We start from the raw sequence: 27,446 nt of genomic DNA, 5'->3' as shown, positions 1-27,446 counted from the left end.
CAGGTGTGTAGAGCAAGTGGTTGCATCACCTCCCTTTTTAACTCAATGCCAATTCTAAAATGAAAATAGCTTCAGTGCTAGTTGTTGGCAGCAGCTCCAGTGATAGTAAGCATACGATCAACTGTTTCCTCTCTCTTACCCTTTTGGAAAGGGTTGTCCAACTTTCAAAAGTTTTTAATCCCTCCTACACTTAAATATTAGAGGGAAACTGAAAGTTCAGTACCAAAAATGCCTTTAGAAAATGCAAAACATTGTGAAAAATTATGACAAGGCAGCAGGCACAAGATTTTCCTGCCACAAAGATGACACCTGATGTGTATTTGACAGCGTAAGTTTTATATCCAGTACTTGCAGCACGTTAGAAGAGGGATCGCACCTGTGTGTACTGAAGGCAAAGTCCCAGCCTAGCACTACACATGAACAGTAAGTTCTCAGGTTTTTCCTTTGATAACGGAACAATAAAACCTCACAATTGCTTCAAATATTTATTTCCATGGCAAAAATAGACTATAATATATTCATTTCACATATATTACATTCAGTAATACAAGCTTTTCTGTCTATGAAACACAATTTATACATTGTTTTACAAACCGATTTCAGTTTTACAAGAATTAAAGCTGGTTTGATTATACATTTTTACAGTATTGGTGGCAAGACAGCAAGAAACAGACATGTTAACCACTAGCTTAGTACTAGAAAATAATACTTCACGTTTGCTACTGTTTAAACAAAGTCCCATTTAAATCCTTGCATACTGGCTCAAGTGAAAGTTGAAGAAAATGGAGCCAGATCCTGTATTCCTCTGACACTAAGGACTCAGTCCTACAAAACTGCTGATAGGATTTCAAACGCCCATTTGCTTAAGTGAATGAAGAGATTTCAGCAGTGTGCAGGAGTGTACATACTTGCTGATTTGCCACATAAAGCCTCAGGATTTCCATCCAAGTCCCCCCAGAAAAGCCACGAAGAGGACAGGGAAGTTGGGTATTTCAAAGCAATTTAAGCAAGTATCTTTGTAAAGAGCATACACACCTTGTCAGTCAGAATTATCCAGGATTAGCAAGGTGACAGACTGGAGGGTTTTACAGGGGTTTTCCCCATCAAACCCCTACCATTCTAAAAATTAATGGCATTTGCAATGTCTTTAAAGTATGTTAAAAGTCTCCTAATTTTACCTAAATATTTCCAAATGGAAAAACAGCATTTAATTCCCTTTATAAAAGTTAGGCACCTTTTGAAACTGTGCTCCTAAAATCAATAATTTGGTAGTTTTGATTGCTGCATATCTAAACCAAAAGAACATTACAATATCTACAGACTCACTCTTTGACTTGCCACAGGCTGGATCTGTTGTAAACTCTGTTCATTAGATTCTTGACATTTGATTTCTATCTTCTTTCTCTAAATAGAGCTGAAGAATAGACTTCAACAAAACAAACACTCTGGAGGTTATTCTTCACCACTGAATGCAGCATCATGTGGCAAACAGCAAAGAACAGAACCAAAGGCTACTTAGCAACAGCTTTTTGAAATGCTCATTGAAATTAACAAATCCTTTTTTTTGCAGACCAGTTAGACCTTAAAGTAACATGTGATGCCGACAGAGTGCACCAAGTTAGCTGGTCCCCAGCAAGATCATACTAAGAATTCTTTTTCTTTAACTTCTCTTTTTACAGACATGTTTGCAACAGCAGTTAAAAGTTTTAAGATCTTTTTCCCTTACCTTAGCACAGTATTACACTGTTTTAATGTCACTGTATTGCAAATGCTGCACTGCAACAGAACTTCTGAGTACATGATAAATTCCACATTTCAAGAGTCTCATTGTTAGCCCAGCCTTAACTTGGTGCAACTCACACCAACTGTAAATACCTGGCTTCATTCAAAACATAGTTAGACTTCTGCTTCATCTCACGTGCATCCATTAGAAATTATCACTGCAAAATTGCAAGTATGCCTATTCCCCCTGCATTTTGTATCTGTAAAACCAGAGACTGTGGTTTGAAAAATCTGACCTTTAATAAGTAAACAGAAATTGAGCTGACAGATTGCATCCAATACATTTGGAAAGGAAGATACGTAAAAATAACAGAGCCTCTGAAAAAATATTTGGAGTTTAAAAAACCACATTTTAAAAAGCCAGTAGAAATAACACCTATGACTACATATTCACTTACCCTACCATGCCATGAAAAACATACCATATGACTCAAACCCTACTAGCAGCTCTACTGTGGATACAAAACATTCCAAATCCTCCTCCAAATGCCTTCTGCCACTCCTCAAATCCTCACTCTCTATGTCCAAAATTTTGTACTTGCACAAGAGAATTTCTTTTGAACGCTCATCTACTTTTCCTTTGAATGCTGTACCTTCCTGTATGCACATTCCTGCTGCATTCTTTCGGTTAGTTCTTGTAATCTGTATTTAAATTTAAAGCAGACGTGAGTATTCGTGCTTCAAGGGCTCAAGCTTTCATTGGCAGTAAGCCCATTTTAATTCCTTCAGTATCATGAAGAACTGCAGGAATTTTGCATCTTGCAGGACTGGACTCCGGCTTTGCACAACTTTGCAGTATCGGAAAAAACCCCAACCCTAAACTCTAAAGTGCTGAGTTCTTAGTAACTGAAGCATTGATTCTTTTAAATTTGAACTATTGAAATATAGTAATGGGTTCACTATTTTTAAGTCCAGGGATTTAGTAATGCTATTGATATTAAAACTGAGGTCTCATTACACAGCTATGATAAACAACCCTGCAGTTCCCAAGTTTGGTCCAGAAGCCATTGAAATCTATGAGCCATTCAACTTTAACAGCTGCTCCAACACAAAATATGCAGCAGCAGCTTCAGATAGTCTTACTTATTAAATTTAAAGGAGCCATTTTGGAGAAAATTTCTCCAAGTGTTGGCTGCTTCAAAAAGAAATACACAGGATTACAAGAGGAGCCAAAAGTAAAATGCCAAGAATCTTTTCCATTTTGGTAAAAATTTATTTTACTTTTATTTGTTATTACTGCCTTTTACTTTTTTTTCTAAATGTTGATGATAACTTAGAGCAGCTTTTCATCTGCAGAAATACAGGAACGCTGCCTTGGTCACCTGTTTTGAATTAAATGTATTTCTACGTATAAACCGTAGCACCCTGCACTTGTAGAGGTTGTTGTTCACTTGTGTGAAAGGTACTGCAATGAGAGAAATACTAAGGCATAAAACTTTTCCTGCTCTTCCTGGGGGACAGCAGAAAAGGAGAGCACTGCTGTGCAGGCTGCAGAGGTTATGCAAAACTCCCCTGTGCACCTCAGAGCTTCTCCCTCACCGAACAGGGCCAGGAGGGACCTGCAGCCTAAAGCTAACCCAGCTAGGGCAGTGACATCTTTGTAAGGGACAGGGCTCTGACTTTGCTTCTTAGAGAAGAGGTTTTAGCCTGAGACTACAAAGCTTCACTGGCCAAAAAAACCTCTCATCAGAACAACTAAGAAAGAAATCAAATATGCAGAAGTTCTTCCTACAGTTTGCATGTTCTTCTCCTGTCTCTCCATTTGATCCTAGAAAGCATCTTCTACCTAGTCCACAAAAGTCCACCACATCTGTCTCTTGACAGTATATAGCACCTTTATTTGTCCCTGAGAGCTCTGACATCCCTAGAGATCAGCATCATCTTTGCCATTTGCTGCAAGAATTCTTCATACAACTTTTCTTACTAAACAAACTCTGTTCAAATCTTGCATAATCATCTGATTTCATCCCCATAAAAACAGAAGCACATTTGGCAAAATTGGACAGGCTTTTAGAGAAATTTTGAGTTTTTGACAAATAGATCCACCTCTGACTCACACTGTGACTGGATTTGGACAGTGGATATTCTTATAACATCCAACACTTCATGAAGCACCCAGCACAACTACATGTAAAAATGCATCCCTTTTCAAGGCTCAGAACAAAAGTGCTAAAAACTGAATTGTCTTTTATAAGTTAACTGAAAATCTAAACAATGGTTTAAAAAATAATTTTGTTACAGAAGGTTGTGAAGTTTAATTTCATTTGGTATCTTTAGAAGAGAAACTGCTCATTTTCAATGCTCACTCGGAGCCATATGCTTACATATAAAAGCAATCCTACAATTTTCAGTAGAAAAACTCACATAAAGTCAAGTCTAATAAGGTCAAGTTATTACTGCAAAAACAGACTGCTGATGGACAGAACTGGAAGCTGAAGGGGAGGAGGTAGCAGTGTTACGCTACAAAACCCAAGACTGACTACCAGATTTGAGCACAACCACCTCTAAAGGTGAACACAACTTCTTTTAGTAAAACAGAAAAATAAGCCAAAAGACACACATTTCCTCACCCACCTCATGTAATCCCACAAAGACTGGATTAAATTGCTTGTTATAACTGCTCCTTTTAATGCCTTGCAGCTGGTGTTCTGTCCCAGAAGCTGCTGAACAGCTAGAAAACTGTTGCTTGAAGTTCTGGTTGCCCATCGTGTCATAAAAACTGCATCTATCAGGTTATGAAGATCACAGCACAAAGTTTAGAAATGGAAAAGGTACAAGCTACATTTTAGAGCCTGCCCTCCCATTCAAAAAGATTTCTGCAGACAGAAGTGAACTGTGGCAAAAATTAACAATGTTTTTAAAACACAGCATGATACAAATAGCTAAGTATGTTTTTTTCTTTCAATACTTCTGTCAACACAGATTAGTCAGATTGGTTTGTTTGCAAGATTTATATATTAAGAATCAGTCTTCCGTAACTGGTTTCCTCTGGACTTCCAGTTTTATATTTGGCAGTTAGTAATTCATGGGCATTTTATATAAGAACAACATTTATTTTCCCTAGTCTGAAATATTCAATCTAACTTACACTGAGAGTACAACAAATCGGACTGCTTCCAAGCAGACCTGAAAGCACCAGATCAATACCATGTACCTAAAAGTAACATATTTTGTATAAAATTACATATTAGCACAATGTCATTTGGACCATGTGTTTAACTTCATGGAAGTAGCTTATTACAGAGGAAACTGAGGCAACCTATTTATAATTCTTAATTAATGTTTTGGAGAACACAAGTATTGATTTGAAGGGCGTTTAATAGTTTCCAAACCCTTGCTAGGGCTCAGAAAAATAACAATTTCAGCACTAATAAACCTGACTTTTAGTTTCATTTCATTTCACTAAGCAGGTATCAAGGGAAATGGACACTTAACCATGCCTGCAGACTGGTCTACTATAGGGGGTTTTTTAAATTAAACCAGATATCTAAAAACTATAGCTCAATTTGGAACAGGGATTTTCAACTCAGCATCTCAAAACGCTTGGAAAGGCAGCTAAAACCACACTGTCCCCATCTGAAAACCACAGAGGATTATTTAGGGATACTGTCATTTGATCAGCCCCATGGGACAAAATAGGAACTACAGTAGGCTGTACCTGCCTACTTCAGGTCCATGCCACAGCCATTGACTCAGCCACCTACACAGCTACTAAATTACCCACATCTCCAGTGTTTCCTCTAAAAGCTCTTCTTCTGCAAGCGTTCTCACTCTTCATTGCAACGCTGCACAGCATTAGCAAAATCTGCTCTAGCACTAACAAAATAATCTGGAGGATTCTACAGAAACTTCCAATGCTTTAACGGCATTAACATTATGCCATTAACATTAACATTTTTTAAGGTCATCTTTGCACTGTGTAAACCAGCAATCATAGCTGCCACACCCCCTCCATTATGCTTCATACGATCATTTCCACTTCACCACTCTGCACCTTCCTACTCCCATTTTGGTTCTCTCACTTCATCAACTTAAAAAGCTCTTCCTAAAATAACAGGTTAGTAATGGTATATTATGAAATTAAACAATGCATGATTATAGTCTCTATATTTAGCTACATAAATAACAGAGCAAAAAAAAAAGTGCTTAAAACATTTGCATCCACTTTGATTTCAGCCAGTAAAATCAAACTGTCCTCTAAATATATGAATAATACTGAATATGTACTTTCTCTCATCCATTTGTTTCCAGCAACCTTGTAAATACTTAAAATATTTTCCCCCTGCCTGTTGCAGGTAAACTTGCCTCCTCTCAAATGAAAGTTATCAACAATTACCGTTATCTTGCACTTGTCTGTTCTATTACATGGCACTACAACTAACTACCAATAGCTTCCCTAGGACTTTCTGCTTGATTTTTCAAAAGTTGGTTCAAACATTGTCAGTCTTCTCCTCTGAAAATATTGTTCTGTTTAAAAAGTTTTCTGTTGTGGTGGTTCATTTTTTTTCAATTTAAACATCCCCAATATAAAAATAACTGTCCTTAAAGCAACAGCTTAAAATATCTAGGAGCTGCTAATTTTGCTAAGTAAACCAGAGGAAACCAAAAGTTCATTTTAAAAAATATAGATGTATTGTTCTAAATATAAAATTGAAAGCAGAATGAAACTGCATAAGACCTTGACATTCCCAAGGGGCAGGTTTCTCACCCCATGTGCACCTACAGATTTTAGATTTTGCACAGTCAACAATTATGTTTTAAAACACAATGTTAGTAAAATTGTGCTATATACCTCCATTCCATAAGACACTTAATTTGCTCAGAGTAACAGCACTCTAAAGAATGTGTGCAAGTACTACAGACCAGTACAAGCAAAATCATTCCTTAATGTGACTGTGGCTGAACATGGTAAGAATTTAGTCCAGCGGAGACCCTGTTCAGCAGGGGCTGTTACACTGACTCGCATTTAACAGTCTCATGGCAGCCCTAAAAGGTAACTCTGTGATTCATCACACAAAGAATGAGAGCAGTCTGGACAACTCTGATTTTCTTTCTGTAAACTCTTGCAGAGTCCTTTAGGAAGTGGCAGGGGTTAGATAAGTCTAGAACTTTTGAGAAACTGAATGAGAACTCCATAGACGAAAGTGTACTGTGAAAGAGTCTGCACCATCATCATTCTCTGCTGCCTCAACATATCCAGCACTCGTGGGATGTCCAGCATCTGGAAGAAGAGAACAAAACATTACAAGTGACTGGGGCAAGGAAACTGGCTTGCACTTTCCCAGCAGGAGGTTCGGAGCAGTGCCTTGTGAGCTAAGGGCAGAATCAGCTGTTCTGATTTCAGCTCTGACAATTCATTGCCCATGCCTGCAGTATGGACTGCACTACACCACTGATCATCTGGGAAATATGCATAATGGTAAAGTCACCTATGTCTTCACAAACCTAATGGCTGAAAAAGTCTGTCACAGTGTTAGGAGAGGGATGCATAATGAAACAGTAAGTTTGTTGGGTTTCAGTTGACACATTATATTATTAATGAACATTTTACAGCTGTTCACTTCTGGATAAAGGTTGATAGGACTGGTTTTATTCTATTAAAATACCACTCTGTCCTCTACTGAGGCTGATACTGCAAATACACTACACTTAGGAACAAAATAATAACAAGTACAGAGACTGGCTACAAAGCAGCCAGTTCTTGAATATTATCAATTCTAACTAACGGAAGAAGCAGTAAAGTCAGGATGAAATCCTGAAATATGCTCAGTGGCCTAGGGCATACCTTGCTCCACTCAATGACTCAACATCTTAGGGAGTCAAGAATCCAAATGAGCATTCCAGTGCCTGGTGTGCACGTGGGCAGCTCTAGAAGATTATTAACTTCTGTTGAATTCCCAAGAGCTATTTCAAGCATAGTGGTAAGACCTCTCCCAAAGGCTGCTCAGATGAACAGCCGTAACATATTTTAGGCAGGTTATTTACTCTTCCACTACCTAGCATTACTTAAAGCACAAGAAAGAAAAAGAGCTCACCTCATTGTGTTCCAAGCACGCAATCATGATCTCTGCCAGTATGACCACTCCTGTCCGTCCCACACCTGCACTGCAGTGCACCAGCACGGGAGGATTAGAGCTTTTAGGGTCTGCTGTGCTGTTCGTGTGGCGCCGCACTGACTGTATCTCCTCCAAGTATGCTATTAAGTTCAACAAGATAAGAGTAATTAATTTAGGAGATGAAGCCCCCATAAGCTATGCTATTATACTGTATGACCACCAGAAAAGCAGTGATTTAACAATCCACATGCCACAGAAAAATGATACATTGTACAAATCACAAGTCATACCCCAACCATAGCAATACAGATCTGTAAGGATCATCTAACTTTAGTAAGGATTTCCTTTGCTTCTTCCCCTATTCCTACTGAAGGCAGCTTGTGGCCATCTTGCTACTGCTGCAACATACACAAATGTGTAGTATGTGATACAATTATGTTTTATTCTATATGGACTTCTGGTAAATTATTTGCTTTAGACAGAAGGAGTCACTTTAATAAACTGTCAGCTATATTCCTGCAAAAAATATAGTTCAGTATCTCTTGCTGGTGTGAAGAAACCTTTTCCAATGGAATGCTTGGCATTGTGTCAAAAGCTACTTCATATATAGCAGCCATTTTAGAAGTCATTAAAAAAACACCACACCCCAAAACAAAGCTATTAAATACAACTTACATAAAAATCCCTTTAAATCTTCTGGGCAGCCATGCTCTGGCCAGTCAGTATACTGCAAATGCCAAACCGTTCTCTCCTGTCCTGTGAGAAGATGTTTAATCTTCAAACCTGTAGTTGCATAGCAGCCTGAGTCAGTACGGAATCGCGTGGTAATCTTAAATCTTCCATATGTCACAGTGTTGTGTCTTGAACCAAGACGTGGCCAGTATCTGAAGCTTTTTTCTCTCCCACTTTCCTTAAAAGTAAAACACTTGCTTAACAAGAAACCTAAGAACATCCATACAGCTAAACCTCCTGTAGTAACAACTGTATCTCTCCTCTGTTAAGTAGTACTAGAGTGTTACGGCCTCTTACTGAGAAAACCAACTTTCCAGCAGAAAGAGTTTGCAAATTTATTTCTCTGCCAAAGAAATCAAGACAGAAAGGGGTCATTAGAAACTTATCTTTGATCGGTCTATTTGTTGGAGCAAAGATCCTCTAACAGATTATAAAAAAAAATCATTGTGGAATTTCTGGGAGAAACCTGACTCAATTTCTACTCACTTCCTCTGCCGTCACCATAGCTATGATCGCAATCCCTTGTTCCCAGATCATCTGCCAGAAATCCTGACATGTATTCTGCAAAGGGCCCTGCGTGGCAATGTAATCCCACTCTATGCCTCCAACAGAGATCTGTAAAAAGAAAGACATTAGATGAGTAATTATTAAAACCCTTTCCCCAATTCTAAAGTCAGCCATTTGAAGACACACAAAATGAAAAAAGGCAGCAACACCACAGAAGTAAGCGCCCATTGTGAGTTTTATCTGCCCCATTTTTTAGCTGCATCTTGTCACATTAGATGCAGAAGAGACAAAATTGTATAGGCTCATAGCTAAATAAATGTATTTTATATCATAAGCACCATGTAAAACTGAGAAAATGAAATTGTATTTCTCTTTTGTGAATTTAAGGTATTGTAGCAAATTCAGGTTTAGAGAAGCTTTCATACTCTGGTGCTGTAACTATTATTACAGTACTAGTTCTTATTTCCTGAAAAAATATTATCTTGTTTGAGAAGGGTCAGAAGATTCAGTCAACATTCGTGAATGAAGCAGAGAAACTACGATGCCATGTCGGTGTACAAACAGCTTTATTAAAAAAAGACAGCAACACAACTACGAGTGCTGCGTTGACAATCTCAACTCTTTTCAGAGAAAGCATGAAGCCAACTGTAGTTGCACTTAAGGCAGGTCAATGTATTGAAAAATGAATTAACTGCCTTGAAAGTTCTTGAGGTCACCCTTCAAATTCTTCACTTTTAAACAGAACTTAAAGAGTTAAGGATGGGGACAGAAGGCAACTGGTGGTTTTGAAAAAGCCAGTTTTCAACTGCCTGGCTCTGGCAGTTCCTCTAACCATCAAAAAAAGATTAAGCTGGGAGATTGCTCACTGCCCATTGTGGACACAGTCTGAGAGTACAGAAAAAGAAGAAGCAATTGACTGTCACTGCAGCTCAAAAATATCACAGCCATTGCAAAGGATCCCAGTTTGTTTTAAACCTATTTGCCTCCTTAGCTCTGGGAAGAATGGGCGTGCCTTCTGTTAGCAGCAATCCCCAGAGAGACAACACAGAAAGGACACAGATCAACACAGAAGCAAACTGCAGAAGATCCCTCCAATAATTAACCCTCCATTATTCTACATGATTAGGAAAACAGGTTCCTGCTTTCCCTGAAGAAACTTCTGGAGAAGAAGGGAAAGTGAGAGAGAAAGATTGAGGGATTATCACTCATCTTACCAAACCAAAATTGATAGCCAAACGCACTTTTAGTTACCACACAAACTGGGAAATATCTCTCCAAGAGTATTGCTCTCACCTTGATATGAGATGCATTGATGTAACCCGTGTTATTTTCTTTGGTTGGGACCAGCTCTACTCTGGTATCATCATAAGGAAGGACGTCCTGGAACCGGTTTCTCTCGGCGTTTTCAGGCAGCCGAGCTACTGAGCACTCACCATCCATCAGCCTTTTCTTGTGAATGCGCTCGTACTCCGTGAACACCATCCCCTGCTCCAACCGCTGTTCCAGAATCTTGCACTGAAAGAACACAGATAACCATACAAGGTCACATCCTAAGGTGAGTCTATTTTAACAGAGAATTCATGAAGGATAAAATGTATGTATTTTCTTCTCCTACATACTTCTTCAATGCTTTTCCAGCTATTAATGTTTCCACAAACATACCAGAATAAATTAGAGGCAAACCTAACCAGGAGGAATTTTGTTCAAGTGAAAACTAAGCAGCCTGTTAGACTTCATTAGGTCACAAAGACCTATGTGGATACTGCTTGTAAAGGAAAAATTACTTCATAGTTTCTGTAAAGACAGCCCAGCTGAGGGGAAAAAAACTGGCCAAGCAGACAGCTGTGCCATACTGCATACTGCATACTGCCTCAAATACCTTTGATCCACCTGCTCCATACAGCATGCTAGGTGACATCATTTGAAAGGTCTCCTTTAACCTTACAATAATATAAGCCCCTCAAAATAATAATAAAAAACCCCACAAACTTAATTGTTTGGATGGAGAAAAACTAAACTTTGCTTACAGCAGGAAAGCTGCCTTAGAATCTGTTGCTGCAGTTCAGGTATAAACCTGAATATTAGAATTTTTCTAATAGTATAATTCAATCTTTTTCATTTAATAAACTGCTCCCCCCTCCCCTTTACCCTTTTGAAACCAAGTTGTTTCTAAATCATAAGACGCTTCTGGAATTTCTGCATCTCTTTGCCAACAATAATTAGAGGAATAATATGTAGGATGTCAGCCAGAAAATTTCATCTATGTCACATGCCCCCAGATTCTTACAGCAACTGTGCTGTGGTATCAGGTCATAGAAGTGTCTTTTATCAAGTAAGTATGCCAAATGTTGCAGAGGAAGGTGTAAACTTCCATCATATGCAATTTGCACACCAATACATCAACTGTACAAACTCCTTTATTATCTTTAGGCTAAATTCATATTTTTAAACTGATAACATAAGCTGAGCAATGAAACAGGCACTGAATCAACACTAAATTAATCTTCTAAAGTGTCTGCACTCTGGACTTCCTTTTATGTCACAGTTGTACTTTGCATTGCGTCTTCTCACCTGTTTTAGGAACTACTCCCATTTCATGGTATTTATTCTACCTCTATGTGACTGCCTGAAGAGAAAGTGTAGTGACTCTGAAAAGTATGACTTTTTCATAACTTGACTTATGGTTTCCTCTTTGCCACAATGCTTTGGGCAGAGCTAGCTGGATACAAACACAGCTGAATCCAGTAAAGGTCAAGCCAGAAAGAGATGATGGCTCTAGGTAAGAGGAAATAACCGACACAGGTACTAAACCTGTATTTCAGTAATACAATTTTAATTTTTGTCCCTTAGCATCTTAAGCAATGTACATGTAGTTCAACCCAATTTTTACTGAGTGACTTGCAATTAATTTTCTTGGCCTGTGCATTTAAACTGCAGCAGGTGAGAGCAGGACTATTCCTTCAGGTTCGAATCCCTAGATTAGATCTCTAGTGACTAGCAACAAAATCGAGCTAGAGAGGGTCTGCAGCTGAGGATGCCCAGGCACACTCAGAATCGGATTCTAAAGAGACCACTGGTTGCAGAATGGGCAATAATCACTGTAGAATTTGGTTTATCTAGTTGTTCTGGTCAGATGTGTGATGGCAGCACTGTTCTTCGTAGCCCATCACAGCCTGAATATTGACTGTATTTCACTTTCCTGCACTTCTTTAATGATATATGCAACAGGCTGAAGCAGATTTACTGATGTTTTTTATCCTGACACAAGCCAATGGAGTCTTACATTTCTCAAAGAATGATCCCCAAATTCTACAACCTGATGTCCTCTCATTGATCTGACATCTTTTACTGAGATTAAAATTTCAGCAGACCAAACAAGTTCCATCTACATTTTATAGGCTCCACCTGAAGAAAACAGATAAATACAATCTGCACAAGTTTTACTCTGGGGATGCAATTTAACTGCAAAACCTACTCTAAAACACCATATAAATTACTAATAATTATGACTAAAATCAATCTCACACTCAGAATTGTAGGTTTCACACCTTTTCACTCTGGAAAACCCCAAATTAAGAAAGAAAATAGGAAGATGCATAAAAATGTATCAGCACATACTAGTTAATTAGCTTCCTGTATGTTCAAAGGATAAACTATAGTTGAATCACTGTCACCCTAAAGAAAAATCTGAGTTACGCACAATATTTCTAGCAATGACTTGTCAGTCAGAAATATTTTTCTTTGTTTCTATTCTCAGCATTTGAGTTGCCTTAATATGAAGCATTTTAAAGTCAATAAAAGATATCATTCATAATAATGTAATTTTGAAAAATTGCTAGTGTAAATCAAACATTAAAAAACTTCAACATACTCGTTCATCATTTGTTGCTCTTGTTGACTCTTCCTTCCCCTCATCTGGCAGAGGCATTCTAGTCAATGCCAGTCCATTTAGGGCAGCTAGCTTCAGAGGCCCCATTTTTTTTGCATCATTTTTATTCTTTTTCATGCCCTGCAAAAGAAAAGCTAAAACTTGTAAATAATCTTAAATAGCTGATTATGTTACAAAGCAGAAACCAAATGAGTTCAGCTAAGTAAAGGATACTTCTCTGGCCCCTTCTTCGAACAGCTCTGACCTTTTCCTTTGAGAAGCACTGCAGTGACAGATTAGGGTGGTGGGACTACATTCCTCCAAGAACACAACACAAGTCTGTCTTCATTCCAGACTGGTTAATGAAACTGCATGAGAATGACAAATATTGTTCTCTACAAAGCTCATGACTGAGGGCGTGAGGTGGCCACTCTGGATAATTAACATTCTTGAACAGACCTGGGATCACTTCCCAAAACCAATAATACATAAAAATGATTCCTTACTAGACTATTCAGTTTTCAGGCACTTTTCTTCCCTACAATCAAGCAATGATCATATACCTTTAAGATATTTGAATATAGTTAAATATTTTACTAAGGTTGCAACGAACTTGACATACAAAACATGAACACAGAACTGCAGACAGATTTGACTCCTGCACCAGGCCATGAGTCTAAATTACGGAATTACCATTCATTATTTGAGAAAAATATCAAAGGGGGATTTCTATGAAAGAATTAATTCAAATTATTCTTTTAAACAGGGTAAGAGAAAATTTCATCATTCCTGCAGTCACTAAGTTTAGTTGTTAACAAAAATACACTGAAAATATGAGCGCATATGCTGCTTGAATGATAATCAATGCTTTCAAAAGTTAAATGGTGGTAAGATATAGGAAGACAAAGCTAAGAAGATGAGACTGCATTTAAAAGTGAAGTGAACACAAATACAACAATAAAAGTTCGCTGAAAAGCAAAATGTGCAAGCATTGGTAGGGGCCAGCTTTGTAACTAGGATATTCATCTCAGTTATGAATACAGAAAGGTAATATGCAACAACACTCAAATGTTTCTGAACTACAAACTGTGTTACTGGACGCTCTCAATGAAAAAGTTCTAATATTAATTTAATTTAAAGGTTGACAAGAATATCTACATAATTGTCAAAAGGAAAAGGAGGGTATGATTTTGGTAGACACATTATTGTCTGAAAATGTATCTTTTGGAGAACAAATACTAAGTAACTATCTAAATGTGAACACAAGGAGAATGGTATCACATTTTTTTCCTATACCCACATTAAAAAAACAGAAGGAAGAAGACATAGAAAAACATACACAATTATAAATTGAATTTAAGCTGATGGAGGTTTGTTTCATAGTGTTCAGCTCCATGTATAGCGTATCTGACAGACAAAAACTTGTGAGAGCAGGAACTATTTCAACACATAGTTTTGCATAGGTTAGCTTTTGCAGCATCAGCTGTACATTACCACAGCAGTACAAGTTATATAGTACTACCTCTGCAGTCCAATTTGTGCAGAAAATTATTTGACACTCAGGTATCAATCAATTTTAAAAGGCAAAATAATAATAAAAAATGGTCTTCCTGTATTAGCACCTGAGATCTGCCACAAACTACTAAAACTGAACAAAAGTCTAAAACAAAGTGGGCACTTAGGAGTGCCAGTAAAATTGTACAGTCCACATAGACCTTGATGTTTCTATGAGGTGGGAATTACAGGAAAGGTGAAACTTGCAGTTTTTCACTATTTATGGCATCATAAGATTGGAGTAGGAGAAAGAGACATGATAAGCAAGAAATACCTTTAGTGGGATAAAACCAGCTTGAAGAGAAAGCAAAAGGGAAAGGATATGAAAAAGGAAAGGCATGGAGTAAAGAAGAGAATGCAAGGAAAGAATTTGTTCCTTAAGGTGTCAGGTTCCCTCTTAGATCAGAAGAAGCGGGCAAACAAATTTTTTAAAAAGTGAACATTCTGGCTACCTATGATTTTTCAGTGAGAAGATGAGAAAGTTGAATGGAAAGAGTTGCTTCTGCTCCAGATAAGAAATACGGCCGAATAGGGATCTAGAACTGACTTTAAATTAGCTCATTCTAAAGCTCCTAGCCAGGTTAGGTTTTCAGATGGATAAAGACTGCACAGCTGGATTTGCGTGGGAGGACAATACAAACAGAACTCAAACATGGCAGAGAAGGGGATAAAAGATAGCTAAGCACAGTTAATCAGGGAAACACAGAAAAATAAAGGTCAAGTTTAAGGTAGCTTTTAATTAATATATTTTAAAAGCATCTCAGGTTGATTAAAAGAACCCCAAATCTCAAACAAAAATCCCAATCAACTGCTACAGACAACCCGAAACAAGAGAAATAGTATCCACTTACACCTAGAGGGGGAAGGCCTTCCACAATATTCTTCTTCCCAGACAAAAGATCGGACACAGGTCTCTTCTTTACTGAATCTTTCCTTACTCTGTATCTCCCTGATGTTGTAAGATCAGATTCTGACATAGATGGAGTAAGCAGTCCTTCCCCTCTTCTCTGTACCTGGCTTTCTACTAGTAAATGAACAGGGCTCATATCTTTCATTCTCTTTTCTGCCTCTGTAATATGTAATTTAGGCTCAAGAATATGCAAAGGGCCAGCAGATGAAGCAACAGAGCTATAAGGGTAGTTTAGTACTGAATCATGAGAATAACCTCCCATAACAGATGAAAGTTGGGTTTGATCTTCAGGAAGAGGAGAAAGACTTGTACTGGCCTTGTTCTCTTCTTCAAATTCTTCTTCTTCCTCACTACTGTGAATCAGCATAGTGGCATCTGAAAGGGTTTTCTTGTGATCACAGTTCACGCATTCTTCTTGCTCACCTTCTTTTTGCTTCGTTCTCTCCAGCAGAATGTTGGGCTGTGACCCTTCTGAGATAACTCTTGGAAGAGCCACATCTGCTGCAGAAGCTGACATGGTCCTCTCTTTAATTCTTATTCCTTCAAAGCTGGGAGTCAAGCCTGCTATTTCAATACTGTTCCTTTTCTGCAGCTGAGCATGGCGTGCTGATGTTAGAGGTTCACTGACCTCCTGAAGAGAATGTGCCACAGGCAGGCTGTCTTCCTGAAATGTCTGGACAGAATGGTGCACTCTCCTTGTGATGAGATCTGGATTGCTGCTGCTGATGTAGATATGTCGTGAAAGGTCTGGAGTACTATTTGCAGGTCTTGGGTATGGGTATGGGGGAGGTGGTCGATAGACTTGAGTCTTCATTATATTTGGTGCTGGATAATCCTGAGCCTGGAGCTGCACATTTGTCAACTCAGGCACACTGACTGCCCCAACAACTGGGCGCTTTTCAGCGGGATAGGGATAGGGGGATTGGCTATGAAAGCTGTAGTTCAGGTTAAATGGATAATGGTTAGACTGTGGGGCAGCAAAGTGGGCATGTTCTCGAATTTCAGGCTGACTGTAAACTAAGGCATCAGGCCTGCTGTAAGCATATGAGTTGCTGATGTTAAGATTTCTCATTGAATGACTCTGCCTATCTGTATGCACCATCCCCCTGTTGAGCTGTCTCATCACAGTCTCATAGTCTGGCGTGGGACGATAAGAAGGTGGTATTAGTGCACTGTGTCTGTGTGATGGGACATAATCAGTTCTGAGGACATCACTTCCAGTAATGCTTGGATTAGAGGACATGGGGGACGGCTGCAAATAATGCTGTGGATTGTTCAAGGAGTTTGTGCTGTGTGCACTATAGACACTCCCATTGCGGATCCGACCACTGTAGTCATGAGGGGTTCTATCCAAGCTAGTCTGAGAGTGACAGTAGTATCCATTCTGATTGCTGACAAAGAGGTTATCTGAAAGTAAAGTTTAAGAACAATCTTTATGTCCAGGACATCAAACAAAGTTATCCTCTATTAAGATGTAGCTAAGGCAATGTTTGAGATTTTCAAAACCTCAATTATTCTAAGCTATGTATTGAAATGGGAAGGGGAAAAATCCCAAACCAAAACTCCAGCTTTTCTGTTTTTGTTGATACCCAAGGTATATATACCAGAAAAACCTACTATATTTATTTCAATGATGCAAACCCCCATGGGAAAACACTGTCTGTTTAAGAATTATTTTCTTCTGTTTAGGAGAGGTTTCCTAAGTTTCAGTCCAAAATTCAAAAAGGACATATCAATCTTAAACCACACCACTGAAAAAATGAATGTCCACACCAGGTTTTGCACTAATGTAAACAGCTTGAACAGCAAAGAAAGAAAAAAAAAAACCTCCACAAAAAACAGAACAAAACAAAGCAACCCCACCAAAACCATAAAAACAGTCCCATAACAACCAAACAGAAACCCTTGCTCTTCTCTCTTCTACTCCTTCAGGGCACATGTAGATCTAGTACCACAAGACCTCAAAAAAAAAACCAAATTAACTTTTCTCCAGAAATTTTGGAGACAGTTTAAACTACCACCATATATTTTTCACACATTAACATATACCTACTCTGATGGGTGAGAAAATGATCTAACAGTTCATACATCCAAGACACATTTAATAATTTCATTACTACTTCATTGGATGTACAATTTGCCAGTCCCCAGAAGAGAACAATTCAGCCATTGCTGTAGATGCCTTCCATGATTTAACTTCTTGGATTCACCAAAATAATTGCCACACTTATGTTAGTGAATTTGCTGACAATCAAAAATCATTTCATGAAAAAGATGTTCAAAAATTGCACTTGTGCTTGTAGTAGCAAGTACCCAACAATACTTCCAACACTAAACCGGAAAGAATTCAGCTACATTCTGAATGTAGCTGAATACCTGAATTTCATGAAGACCTGTGTAACTCTGCTTAGATAGAAAATGTGCATATTCCCTTCCCAGTGAGCTGGCTTCTTAGAGTACTATTTATCCAGCAGATTTGTAGGTCTGGAAAGTTCCTATCAAACTTCAGGAGACTTTGCAAAAGATTAGATTCAGCCCTTCAGGGCAGCAACTTAAGACACAATGTGTAACAATCAAAATGATGAGGGAAAGCAGCCATGACTCAGCTGTAGACCACTAAGATAAGGAGTCTACATTGCTTGAGAATATTAGCTAGGGTTTGCTTGGGTTTTTTTCTTTCTTTGTTTCAATATAATAGATACCAAGTCCATAACCTGCCTTAGCCTTTGAATTCCTCAACACCTTGCGGTCTAGCAAACTTAGACAAATGCCTCTCTTCCTGAATTCTGGATTTACTTTTTTAAAAAAAAATTTTAGCTGTGTGAATTGTCTGGGGGCAATCTCTTCGCGGCTATTAAGACCAATATTGACAAGGATCTCACAATGCCATACCAGCTTGATACATGAACCAAAAAAAGCAATAGTCAGCTTAAACTCACAGAAGACACCTCAATCTACAGTTGCTGCATATGCTATCCTAACTGGCATTGCTCATCTCCCATAGGAGAGGATATGGAGGAGGAACAGTGGAAGAAACTGCAGTTGTTTAGCCCAGAGAAAAAGAGGCTCAGGGAGGACCTTATTGCTCTCTACAACTACCTGAAAGAAGGTTGTAGTGAGGTGTGTTTGCGTCCTCCCAGGTAACAAGCAGCAGGACAAGAGGGAATGGCCTCAAGTTGCAACAGGGGAGGTTTAGATAGGATATTAGGAAATTTCTTCTTGGAAAGGCTGGTCAAGCATTGGAACCGGCTTGTCCAGAGAAGTGGAGTCACCATCCCTGGAGGTATTTAACAGACATGTAGATGTGGCACCTGGGGACATGGTTTAGTGGTGGATTTGACAGTGCTGTGCTGATGCTTGGACTTGATGATCTTAAAGGTCTTTTCCAACCTAAACAATTCTGTGATTCCATGACTGTATTTCACATTAGCCTATGTGTCTAGAGTAGCAGCAAGCACTTCAATGACTGTTCTAGTACAAACCTATCCCATGTTCACCCATTAATTTATTCAGCTCTAGCTGAAGTAGCTACAAATACAAATTATAGCTTTAACCTTCTAAAGCTGTGTAGTGTGGCCAGGGATTTAATGAACTTACCTTGGGAAGATGCATATGGTTCAGTATAATGACCATTGTAATGCAGTTGAGGTGGTGGAGGCATCATATAAGGCTGAGGCTTAGGCTAAGAAAGCAAACATCTTACTGTTACTTAAAAACTGATTATTCTTTTTAAAAATAATTCTTGAAGTTTTTTTAATATATAACATATACCATTACATATACATGTAACAATGTATGTATTATATATAGCATTACACACATTATAGTAATATGTATTATGTATTATATGTGTATAATATTACAAATAAACACAAACAAAGCCTTAGTCTTAAACCATGTCTCTAAATCTGCAATATAAGTTTCTCCTTTGAGATCATACAAAAAATAATTTAAAAAACAGGAAGAAAACCTGGAAATCATACACCACTAACCCAAGACTGTATCTTGCCATCTGACATCTAGGAGAGTGTCCCAGAGACAGTATTCAAACTGAAAATGGAAGTGTTTAAAATATTTTTCACTGCAATTATTTTAATTCCACAATTTAGATATTACACAGCAGCTCTTCCTACAAGTCACAAACAGTTCCTCACATACTACACTCATCTTTTTCACTACTAATTTTATTTCACTGAAAGGGACCAATGTTTGGTTCAAAGTCAACTGAAATCCATAAAAAAGCAAACATAAAGCTATTTGCTTTCCTTACCATGGACATCCTGGATGAAGATCGTCTTCTAACAGGATTCACTGTAACGGGCTGAGTTTGTCTATAGAAGAAATTTTATGGTAAAAAATTATTCTTAACAATAGCAAGACCTATTTCAAACATCAGAAAACACTCCCAAGTTCAATTAAAAATTGAACATTTTGAACTCTACATTTCTTGGAGCCAAGCCTGTGTTAGTCTTTACAGCAGTCTCAAAAGAGCTGTGTGCATTAGCCACCATCACAAAGCAAAAATCAAAAATCCAAGATCAAAATACCGTAGTTAGTTCTTTGAACCCCACATAAAATCGCCTCTTCTACAAGTCAGACATAAAATTGTTTAGGGACTGTAACGTTACAGATGTTACAGGAACTGGAAAGCATGACTATACTGCATTAGCATTTGTATGATCTAACAGTCATGCCAGTGGTAACGAATTTTCATAATTTGTTGGGTTGGCTCCAGGACATAAGGTTCAGAAGTCTTAAGCTCCTTTTCCCCCCACCCTACACTGCACCTGTGCTCTGTATCTTGTAGCAAGACAGAGGTCAAAAAACAGCATGACACAAATGAACTGCTATTTTTCAGCGAGAAAGATGTTTTTAAGCTCACCCTTTGGGAAGTGAAGGACGAGAAAGGATTGGAAAGCGTGGAAGGGAAAGAATGAGGGAAGATTTCTGAGAGCCCTCCTCAGGTGGAGAGTCCAAGGAGTCTCTAAAGACAAGGTATGTATAGATTTAGAAAAAAAACCCCTGAAGTTGATACAGGCATGCATAAGACAGTTTTCAGCTGCAGGACCAGATGACAGGAAATCTTAAAAGTAGAGATAATCAGATTTTTTTTTGAGGATTTAACCTCATGTAAAACCATGTTGCAGTGAAACAATTACAATAAGTAATCCTAGAGACCGACATTCAATACAGGAACTACAGAACTACAAACTGACATTGTTCAGACAGAAATGCACAAGTGCCACAAATGCACTACTTCGACCAATGCTTCTTATCACTCTCAAAAGACAGACAGGTTTACAGGCTTTGAGGTATGAGGTTTACTCTATTTCAAATTGATCTTACTTCTCAAATAAATTAGCATTAAACACATTAATGAGTCACCTGTGGCACAAAATACTTGATTATCTTTCTACTGTTCTCAGTAGATTTCAAACATCTATTTTCCTGTGTATGAAGAGGAATGAAACGTGTGGGAATCATGCTTTTTCAACAGCGGACTAGTCATTGTGTCTAATTCTCTATTCTTTGACTGAAGAAACTTAACTGAAGGAAAGCTGTACCAAGAAAGTAACTCAAATTCCAGCCATTGATTTACAAGTTGGGGACCAGCCCATTTAAATTTAATATGATGAATTGTATTAAATTTACTTTGCACTGGTGCTACTTGAGCTATACAGATTCCAGGGATATCTGAAGAACCACATACCTCTCAGCTGTCAATCCAGCACATTTCAGGAGTGCTTCACATACACTGCCCACCCTTTTAAAGCCTCTAGTGTCCTTTCAGAGCAGTTCACCCAAACACAGGCCAAAACCCTCGTGGTTCCAGTTGCTCACAAGCACTAGCAATATTAGACCCCAAAGCAACTGAAGTATCTCACAGCATTGAGATCCAGAAGCAAAGGCCAAACATTATTACTTATGGTAAGATTTCAGTATTTAATATTGTCCTCTGTTATAAAGCAGGATGTATTTCAAAAACTGGTGGCAATATTTTCTCAAAAAATATTAAGAAAATGAACCCAAGTAATTAATAACTATCATCTAAAAAGGACAGTAAAGACTTTACAGAGGAAGTAGGAGATTTCACTTCCCAGTGGAAGCTGCAAGGGCACCAAGACTTCTGTTAATGTATACTACTTACAGGCTGCATTTATTTAGTCTGTAAAATTTGTGTCTAGCCACACACATCCTCCACACATATTTTGCTGTTTCCATATCTTCCTGCCAAAAAAACAAAACCCAACATTTGCATTAAGTCAAATATTCATACCCTTCACTTGCTTTCAGACAAGCCACTGAATTTTTTAAGATTAAATTTACCATTGACCAATTTCATTTTAATGTAACTTCCTTAATGTCACCAGGTTTTCCCTAAAAGTCTACTTTGCAGGCCCAAACATGCACTCTAGCCTAACAATTTTCTTAGACTTATGAAATCTGAAAGTAGAAGCTGTTTGCTCAAGACACTCCTATCAGCTGTAATACTAACACAATTTATAGTTAAGATTGCCATAAGATTGTCAACGGCTGCCATTTGACAAAGCCACTGGTAGATGCTGCATAAAATTAATTCTGCAAGGAATGCCGTGGCCCATTCCAGCAAAGCTCTAAGGCTATATTTAACTTAATTGCCACTGATTTAAAAGTCAAAAAAAAATCCCAGAAATTTTGCTGGAATGGATGAAAATTTTTATGACCTCATAACCAAACATTTCAATGTACTCAACGTAAAAGATCCAATTCTTAATGCCTTCCCATAGAAAGCTGGCCAAAGGCAGTGTTACTACATTTGACTCATACAGTTCAAAGCTGCTAAATATATAGAAGTTATGTTTTAACCTTTGAGTTAAATGATCAGTTTTAAGTTGTGTTTTTATTTACTGATGACTTAATGAAAAAAAATGTACTCACAGTTTGGAACTGAATTGTCTCTTCTTTGTTTGCCAACTCTAATGCGAAAAAGGATTTATTGTGGGACATGTTGGCAATATCGTGCCACCTGCAGACAAAAGGGACAGGATATGACTGGACAAGCTCTGATTTCCACACCATTAAAAATGCGACTGAAGACCAGAACCACCACCAAGAATACAGATAAAGGAATGAGGACATCCTCATGAGGGGAAGAGGAGAGGCAGACATTGATCTCTTCCATCCTGTGACCAGTGACAGGACTCGAGGAAATGGCCTCAAGCTGAGTCAGGGGAGGTTTAGGCTGGATATCCTGAAAAAGCTTTTCACCCAGAGGGTGGCTGGGTACTCCCAACAGCTCCCCAGGGAAGTGGTCACAGCCCCAAGCCTGACAGAGTTCAAGAAGTGTTTGGACAATGCTCTCAGGGACATGGTGTGACTCTTGGGGTGTCGTGTGCAGGGCCAGGAGTTGGAGTGGATGGTCCTGATGGGTCCCTCTCAAGACAGTATATGCTGTAAGTCTATGATTCTGTAAAAAATCATTTTATGATTCTGTGAAAAAGTTCATTAATCTATCTGAACAAGTTGCAGACCATCACTTCCTTACCATTAATGGCTGCTGAAAGGAAAACATGTACGTGAGTAACTCTTGGGAAGATGTACAACGTGTACAGTAGTTACAATTATTACTTGTCTTTCATTTGAAATTCTGTCAAGTGTTCTTTAAAAAAAAAATCAAATTTAGACAAATTTAATTATCAGTAAATTATAATGTCCCAACTGTTTGAAAGCAAACCATATAAAAAATTTAAATCTACACTAAACAAAAGCCTTTAAGGCATTATTATATATATTTTCTAGAACTCTTGCACATTGACATATGAAAAAAATTTAGATTGCATAAAATAAAATATATTTATTCAGCTTCTTTTTAAATGCAAATTTAGCTTGAACCATTAGTATTATGTTAGTGTAAATAAAGCCCATATCATAGATTTATTAAAAGAATATTCTGCAGTGCACAAATACATGGAAAAAGCATGACCTGCATATAGGGCTCTCTCTAAAGGTATTTATATGACTCCCATTTTCATTACATAGAGGTGATTTTTAGCATTTTTCCACAGCAATTCCCTCATGTATATGAGATAGAGAAACATTAATGTCTCCATTCTGATGTAGAACAAAAATCCCTCAAATTTAAGGTCTTGGTTCATAATCCTTTCTGGAGACAACTATGAAATTACCTGAACCAATCTCAAGCATAACCCAGTCTTTGTAAACTATACTAAGGGGTCATTTGCCTATGCTTTATCGCCACCCAAATACCATGATATTGCTACCCATGATGGAATTGCCCGTAGCCATACAACAAACAAGCAAAAGAGCAGAAAACTGAATTCTGAAACTGGAATATGAAACTTTCTGTTGCTTCCCAATGTGCAACTTTTCTCCTATGTTTACAGACACTGCATCTGCAATTCTTTGAGAATTAATGTGAAATGCATGGACAAATCTTTATTCCTCTCTGTGTGTGTTTGATAAGTACAGCTGTTGTTTAATGCTGTAGGAAAGCAGAGCAGGGCACTTTGATGACTCCAGACAATTAAAAAGATCTCAGCATCAGCTCTCCTATCACAGCAGAGACAGAAATTTCTGTGAAGGACATTTAACAGTAGTGAATTTATGAATTCTGTCAAACAAAACTACTAACCAGAAAGAAGCACAGTTGCTACTTTCTCTAATTCCAGAAATGCACCAGAAGTGATGTTCCAGTAACTGCTGGACCATAGGATTTCAAGCTTTCTGTTCATATTCAGTCAAAAATTCAATTCTAGAAGATTAAAGTTCATAAGAATAAACCCTTTCTTGCTTTAGCAATAACTATAAGTCGCTGAGACTCATTTTATAAAAAATCTCAAAATGTCTTCTAAAAATTTATTCCAAATTCTGCCCAAAGATGCCCAAGCAACCCCCCTTAAAGTCAGTGGGAAGCCATTTCACATGAAGACTGAATTTTAAGTGTTAGATAAGTCAGAGCTCTGTCTACAATTTATTAGAACATTCAATAATAAACTAAAAAAATGTATGAATCCAAAATAATAAAACAAATTTTATCGTGTAACTCTCCACATATATGTATAATATATGAAAGGAACTCCTAGACAATTTCACAGGTGAGTATTTCTATATGAATTGATGTGACAGTCTCAGGATTTAAGGTGCTCTGTGTGCAGAGAATTGCTCCTTTTTGATTCAATAAATGTTTTGCAATGCAACAGTATATTCTTAGAATTAATCTGTCTGAAAGAGATTCATTCTGCAGTTAATACATTGAAAAATTCCCTCTGGAATTCACTGTACTCACTATAGCCTGATGACAAGAAGACTATGTTCAGGTTAATCAAATGAATAAACACAAGTCATATCTAAGAGTCATCGATGCTTGTGAGGAACACACATAAAATGTGAAGTTCACGAAGATATTTTATGAAAGAACAATACTAACCTAAATACAACAGGAGGACGACCATTTTTGTGTTTCACAAAGATACCATCAAGACATGCTCCAATGAATATGTCACTTCCTTGGCTGTCCTGTAAGAAGTTGCAAAAAATTATGCAAGTACAGAAAAAGGTCTTTGAACACAAAGTTACATAAGAAACAACTGCTTCCATAATTCAGGAGGAGAAAATTCTGCATGGTGTGGGTTTTGGGTTTTATTTATTCTTGGCAGGAAGTAACCGCTCTAAACAGAGAGAAAAGGGCAATTGAACCAAAGATCAAAACCCCATTTACCTTTGCAGGATAGGTCTCTTCACCATAGCCCTCCATTCTTTCTACTTCTTGCATATATAACATTTCTGCATCAGGAGGAGTAAGGCCTCTATAAATGAAACAACAATCAGCCAGTACTGCCAATAAGAACAAATCATCCTTGTTTTACTCTGAATGACACTGTCAAAGCTTGAAAAGCATCCCCAAGACATCCAGGCAACCATCAAATCATGCTGTTTCTATCTGTACCAATGGCTGATATATTTGGCTCAGCCTTTGCACTTTGATTCTAATAATTTCTTTCTCTCTGGCATCTTTAGGGGTAAATGGCAACAAAAACCAGTTAAAATTACCATCTCTGCTAATGGCAGACAATTATGACATTCTCGCTCAAATCCAGCAGTCTCTCCACATTTCCTCACTTTATCAGAGGCACACATGTTCAAGACATTCATTTCCCCTATACTGCTGTAGGGGAAATATGAAGTCTGGCATTTTACATTTCAGAAAAGACGGTTGGTTTCATCTTCTAAATGCTGACAGTTTTAACTGTAATACTTTGAAAACATGAGGACAAGATCTGTAGGTAAAGCTAGAATTCTTTATAAATAGACCAACTGACAAAGCTTTCTCACAGACTTGCAGTAGTATCACACGGCTTCAAAGCTTGTGTTTACCTACCCACCAACATACCTCAGTTACCTCATAAAAGACAATGTTTCTACATGAAAAGTCCTATCATACTCATTGTTATGTCTCTCAATACTTTTTCAATCATAAATCTCTCAATTTCTTCCACTTTTTCCTAATGTCATGAAGATTAAGTTTACTTTGCTGAACCTTAACCATGCAATCTTGTAACAAGTGCATTTCAAAGACAAGTGAAACTGCAATTTTCAAACTGGTGTTTTAAAACAATACAGGGGAAATTATTCAGTATTACTCACATAGTCACAAACATTTTTCTCTGATGAACTGATAAAGAGAACTTAACTTTCCTTTGTCCTGGAGTACTGCACCTTAGCTCCCTTCTACCTAAGTTCAGAGGCATTCTGGCACAGTTACGGTCTCCACATTTCTCCTGCTCTCAATAACTCCCAATGTTGTTTACCAAGACACATCCTTACTCGGGTTAGAACTTCACAAGAACAAGAGTCAGAAGCATTATACAGGTGAAGTGGCACTATTTAACTGTGTCCTGTATTCTTTTCAAGCAGAATCCTCTCATTTATTTTACTAAATATTCTGTTCTCTTTTCATTTTCATTCAGCAAAACCTCTGGTGACTTTAACACAGATGTACTAGAGAAAAAATTCATTTAAATGGGAAGTGAAATTAGTCCAACTGTATTTCAAGATTCACAACTTTCTGAGCTACAGAAGCTACTGAAGACCAAAATTAAGCATTGAAGAGTTTTAGATGTGTTACCTGTACTTTTGATGTAGCAAGGCAACCTTCTGTGTTGCTTCTTCCAGTATTTTTTCTTCTTGTAGCCAACCCTTAAGGTAAAATAGCATTTGTGGAATGAAATACAAAAAAATTCTACAAAATCAAATGGTTATAGTTTCTTTACACATATGAAACAACCCTTCACTCTAGTCTTGGAGCTAAGATGCTATAATATGCACAAATAAACCCAAAAAGCACAAACACTGTTTTGAAGTGGTTTTACCCACTTTCCCATCTGTACCTCAACCTTCTTTTCAGTACAATATACAACAAAATTGAAAAGATCTTACTACACCTTTGTTTCTGTGTAATATAAGGTGTCATATATCACTCCAATCGCAAAGAAAACCTTTAATAAATTTGACAACCTATGGAGCAGTAAGATAGATGAGCATGGAATCTTCCTAAAAATTACTTGCATTTACCAATTTTAAGAAGGATTTAAATTTGTCAATTTAATAATTTAAATGCACCAATTTAAAGAAAGTACTTACAACTGGAAACAAAGCAAATCTTTGTAGAAACTCCTGAGATTCATACTGATCATAGTCTCCAAAATCCGCTAAAAAATAAAAAAAATCTTGGATTCAAACACTTTTAACAAAATGATTCAAAACCCAATTAATTGCAGCAGGATCTCCAAGTAGCAAACCTTCATCCTATTGAACTACAATCTGAAAGCAAAACAACAGAACGAACTAATCAATAACGTTTATAAAGAGAAAAGGTAAAAAAAATCCCATCTTTTCTTCAGAAAAGTTGGTAACACTCCTTGTGGATAGAGAAGAAGAAGAAATGATAAAACAATCAGCATTCAAGTTCCTTAGTTCTTTAGTGTTTTAGTAGTTTGATTTTTTTAATCACAGAACAGCTGAGGATGAAAGAGGCTTC

General features: G+C 37.6%; 1 protein-coding gene and 1 long non-coding RNA gene across 6 annotated transcripts in view; one reads left to right on the top strand and one right to left on the bottom strand.

Annotated features, from left to right (window-relative positions):
- Nucleotides 1-471: 471 nt before the first annotated feature.
- Nucleotides 472-27,446, bottom strand: part of PTPN21 (protein tyrosine phosphatase non-receptor type 21) — a 46,221-nt gene continuing 19,246 nt past the window's right edge. For 4 of the 5 annotated variants that reach the window (XM_019280869.2, XM_010393878.3, XM_019280872.2 and 1 more), the window contains 16 exons: nucleotides 27,050-27,117; nucleotides 26,535-26,605; nucleotides 25,128-25,215; nucleotides 24,837-24,925; nucleotides 22,328-22,415; nucleotides 21,558-21,637; nucleotides 20,292-20,393; nucleotides 19,680-19,740; nucleotides 19,007-19,091; nucleotides 15,351-16,816; nucleotides 12,949-13,086; nucleotides 10,371-10,592; nucleotides 9,057-9,185; nucleotides 8,514-8,748; nucleotides 7,818-7,978; nucleotides 472-7,003 (listed from right to left, as the gene is read on the bottom strand). In XM_019280869.2, the coding sequence (XP_019136414.1) occupies nucleotides 6,875-7,003; nucleotides 7,818-7,978; nucleotides 8,514-8,748; nucleotides 9,057-9,185; nucleotides 10,371-10,592; nucleotides 12,949-13,086; nucleotides 15,351-16,816; nucleotides 19,007-19,091; nucleotides 19,680-19,740; nucleotides 20,292-20,393; nucleotides 21,558-21,637; nucleotides 22,328-22,415; nucleotides 24,837-24,925; nucleotides 25,128-25,215; nucleotides 26,535-26,605; nucleotides 27,050-27,117 (3,212 nt within the window). In that variant the 3' untranslated portion in view covers nucleotides 472-6,874. The remainder of the gene's footprint in view (nucleotides 7,004-7,817; nucleotides 7,979-8,513; nucleotides 8,749-9,056; nucleotides 9,186-10,370; nucleotides 10,593-12,948; nucleotides 13,087-15,350; nucleotides 16,817-19,006; nucleotides 19,092-19,679; nucleotides 19,741-20,291; nucleotides 20,394-21,557; nucleotides 21,638-22,327; nucleotides 22,416-24,836; nucleotides 24,926-25,127; nucleotides 25,216-26,534; nucleotides 26,606-27,049; nucleotides 27,118-27,446) is intronic. The other variant, XM_010393917.3, reaches the window with a different exon arrangement.
- Nucleotides 10,549-22,590, top strand: LOC120410117. Its single transcript, XR_005602072.1, has 3 exons — nucleotides 10,549-10,632; nucleotides 20,268-20,404; nucleotides 22,380-22,590. It is a non-coding gene; the product is annotated as an uncharacterized LOC120410117 (long non-coding RNA).

The sequence above is a fragment of the Corvus cornix genome, chromosome 5, assembly GCF_000738735.6.
Source record: "Corvus cornix cornix isolate S_Up_H32 chromosome 5, ASM73873v5, whole genome shotgun sequence".
Classification (NCBI taxonomy): domain Eukaryota; kingdom Metazoa; phylum Chordata; class Aves; order Passeriformes; family Corvidae; genus Corvus; species Corvus cornix.
The sequence above is the reverse complement of the archived record's forward strand: the minus strand, read 5'-3'. Positions and strand labels throughout refer to the sequence as shown.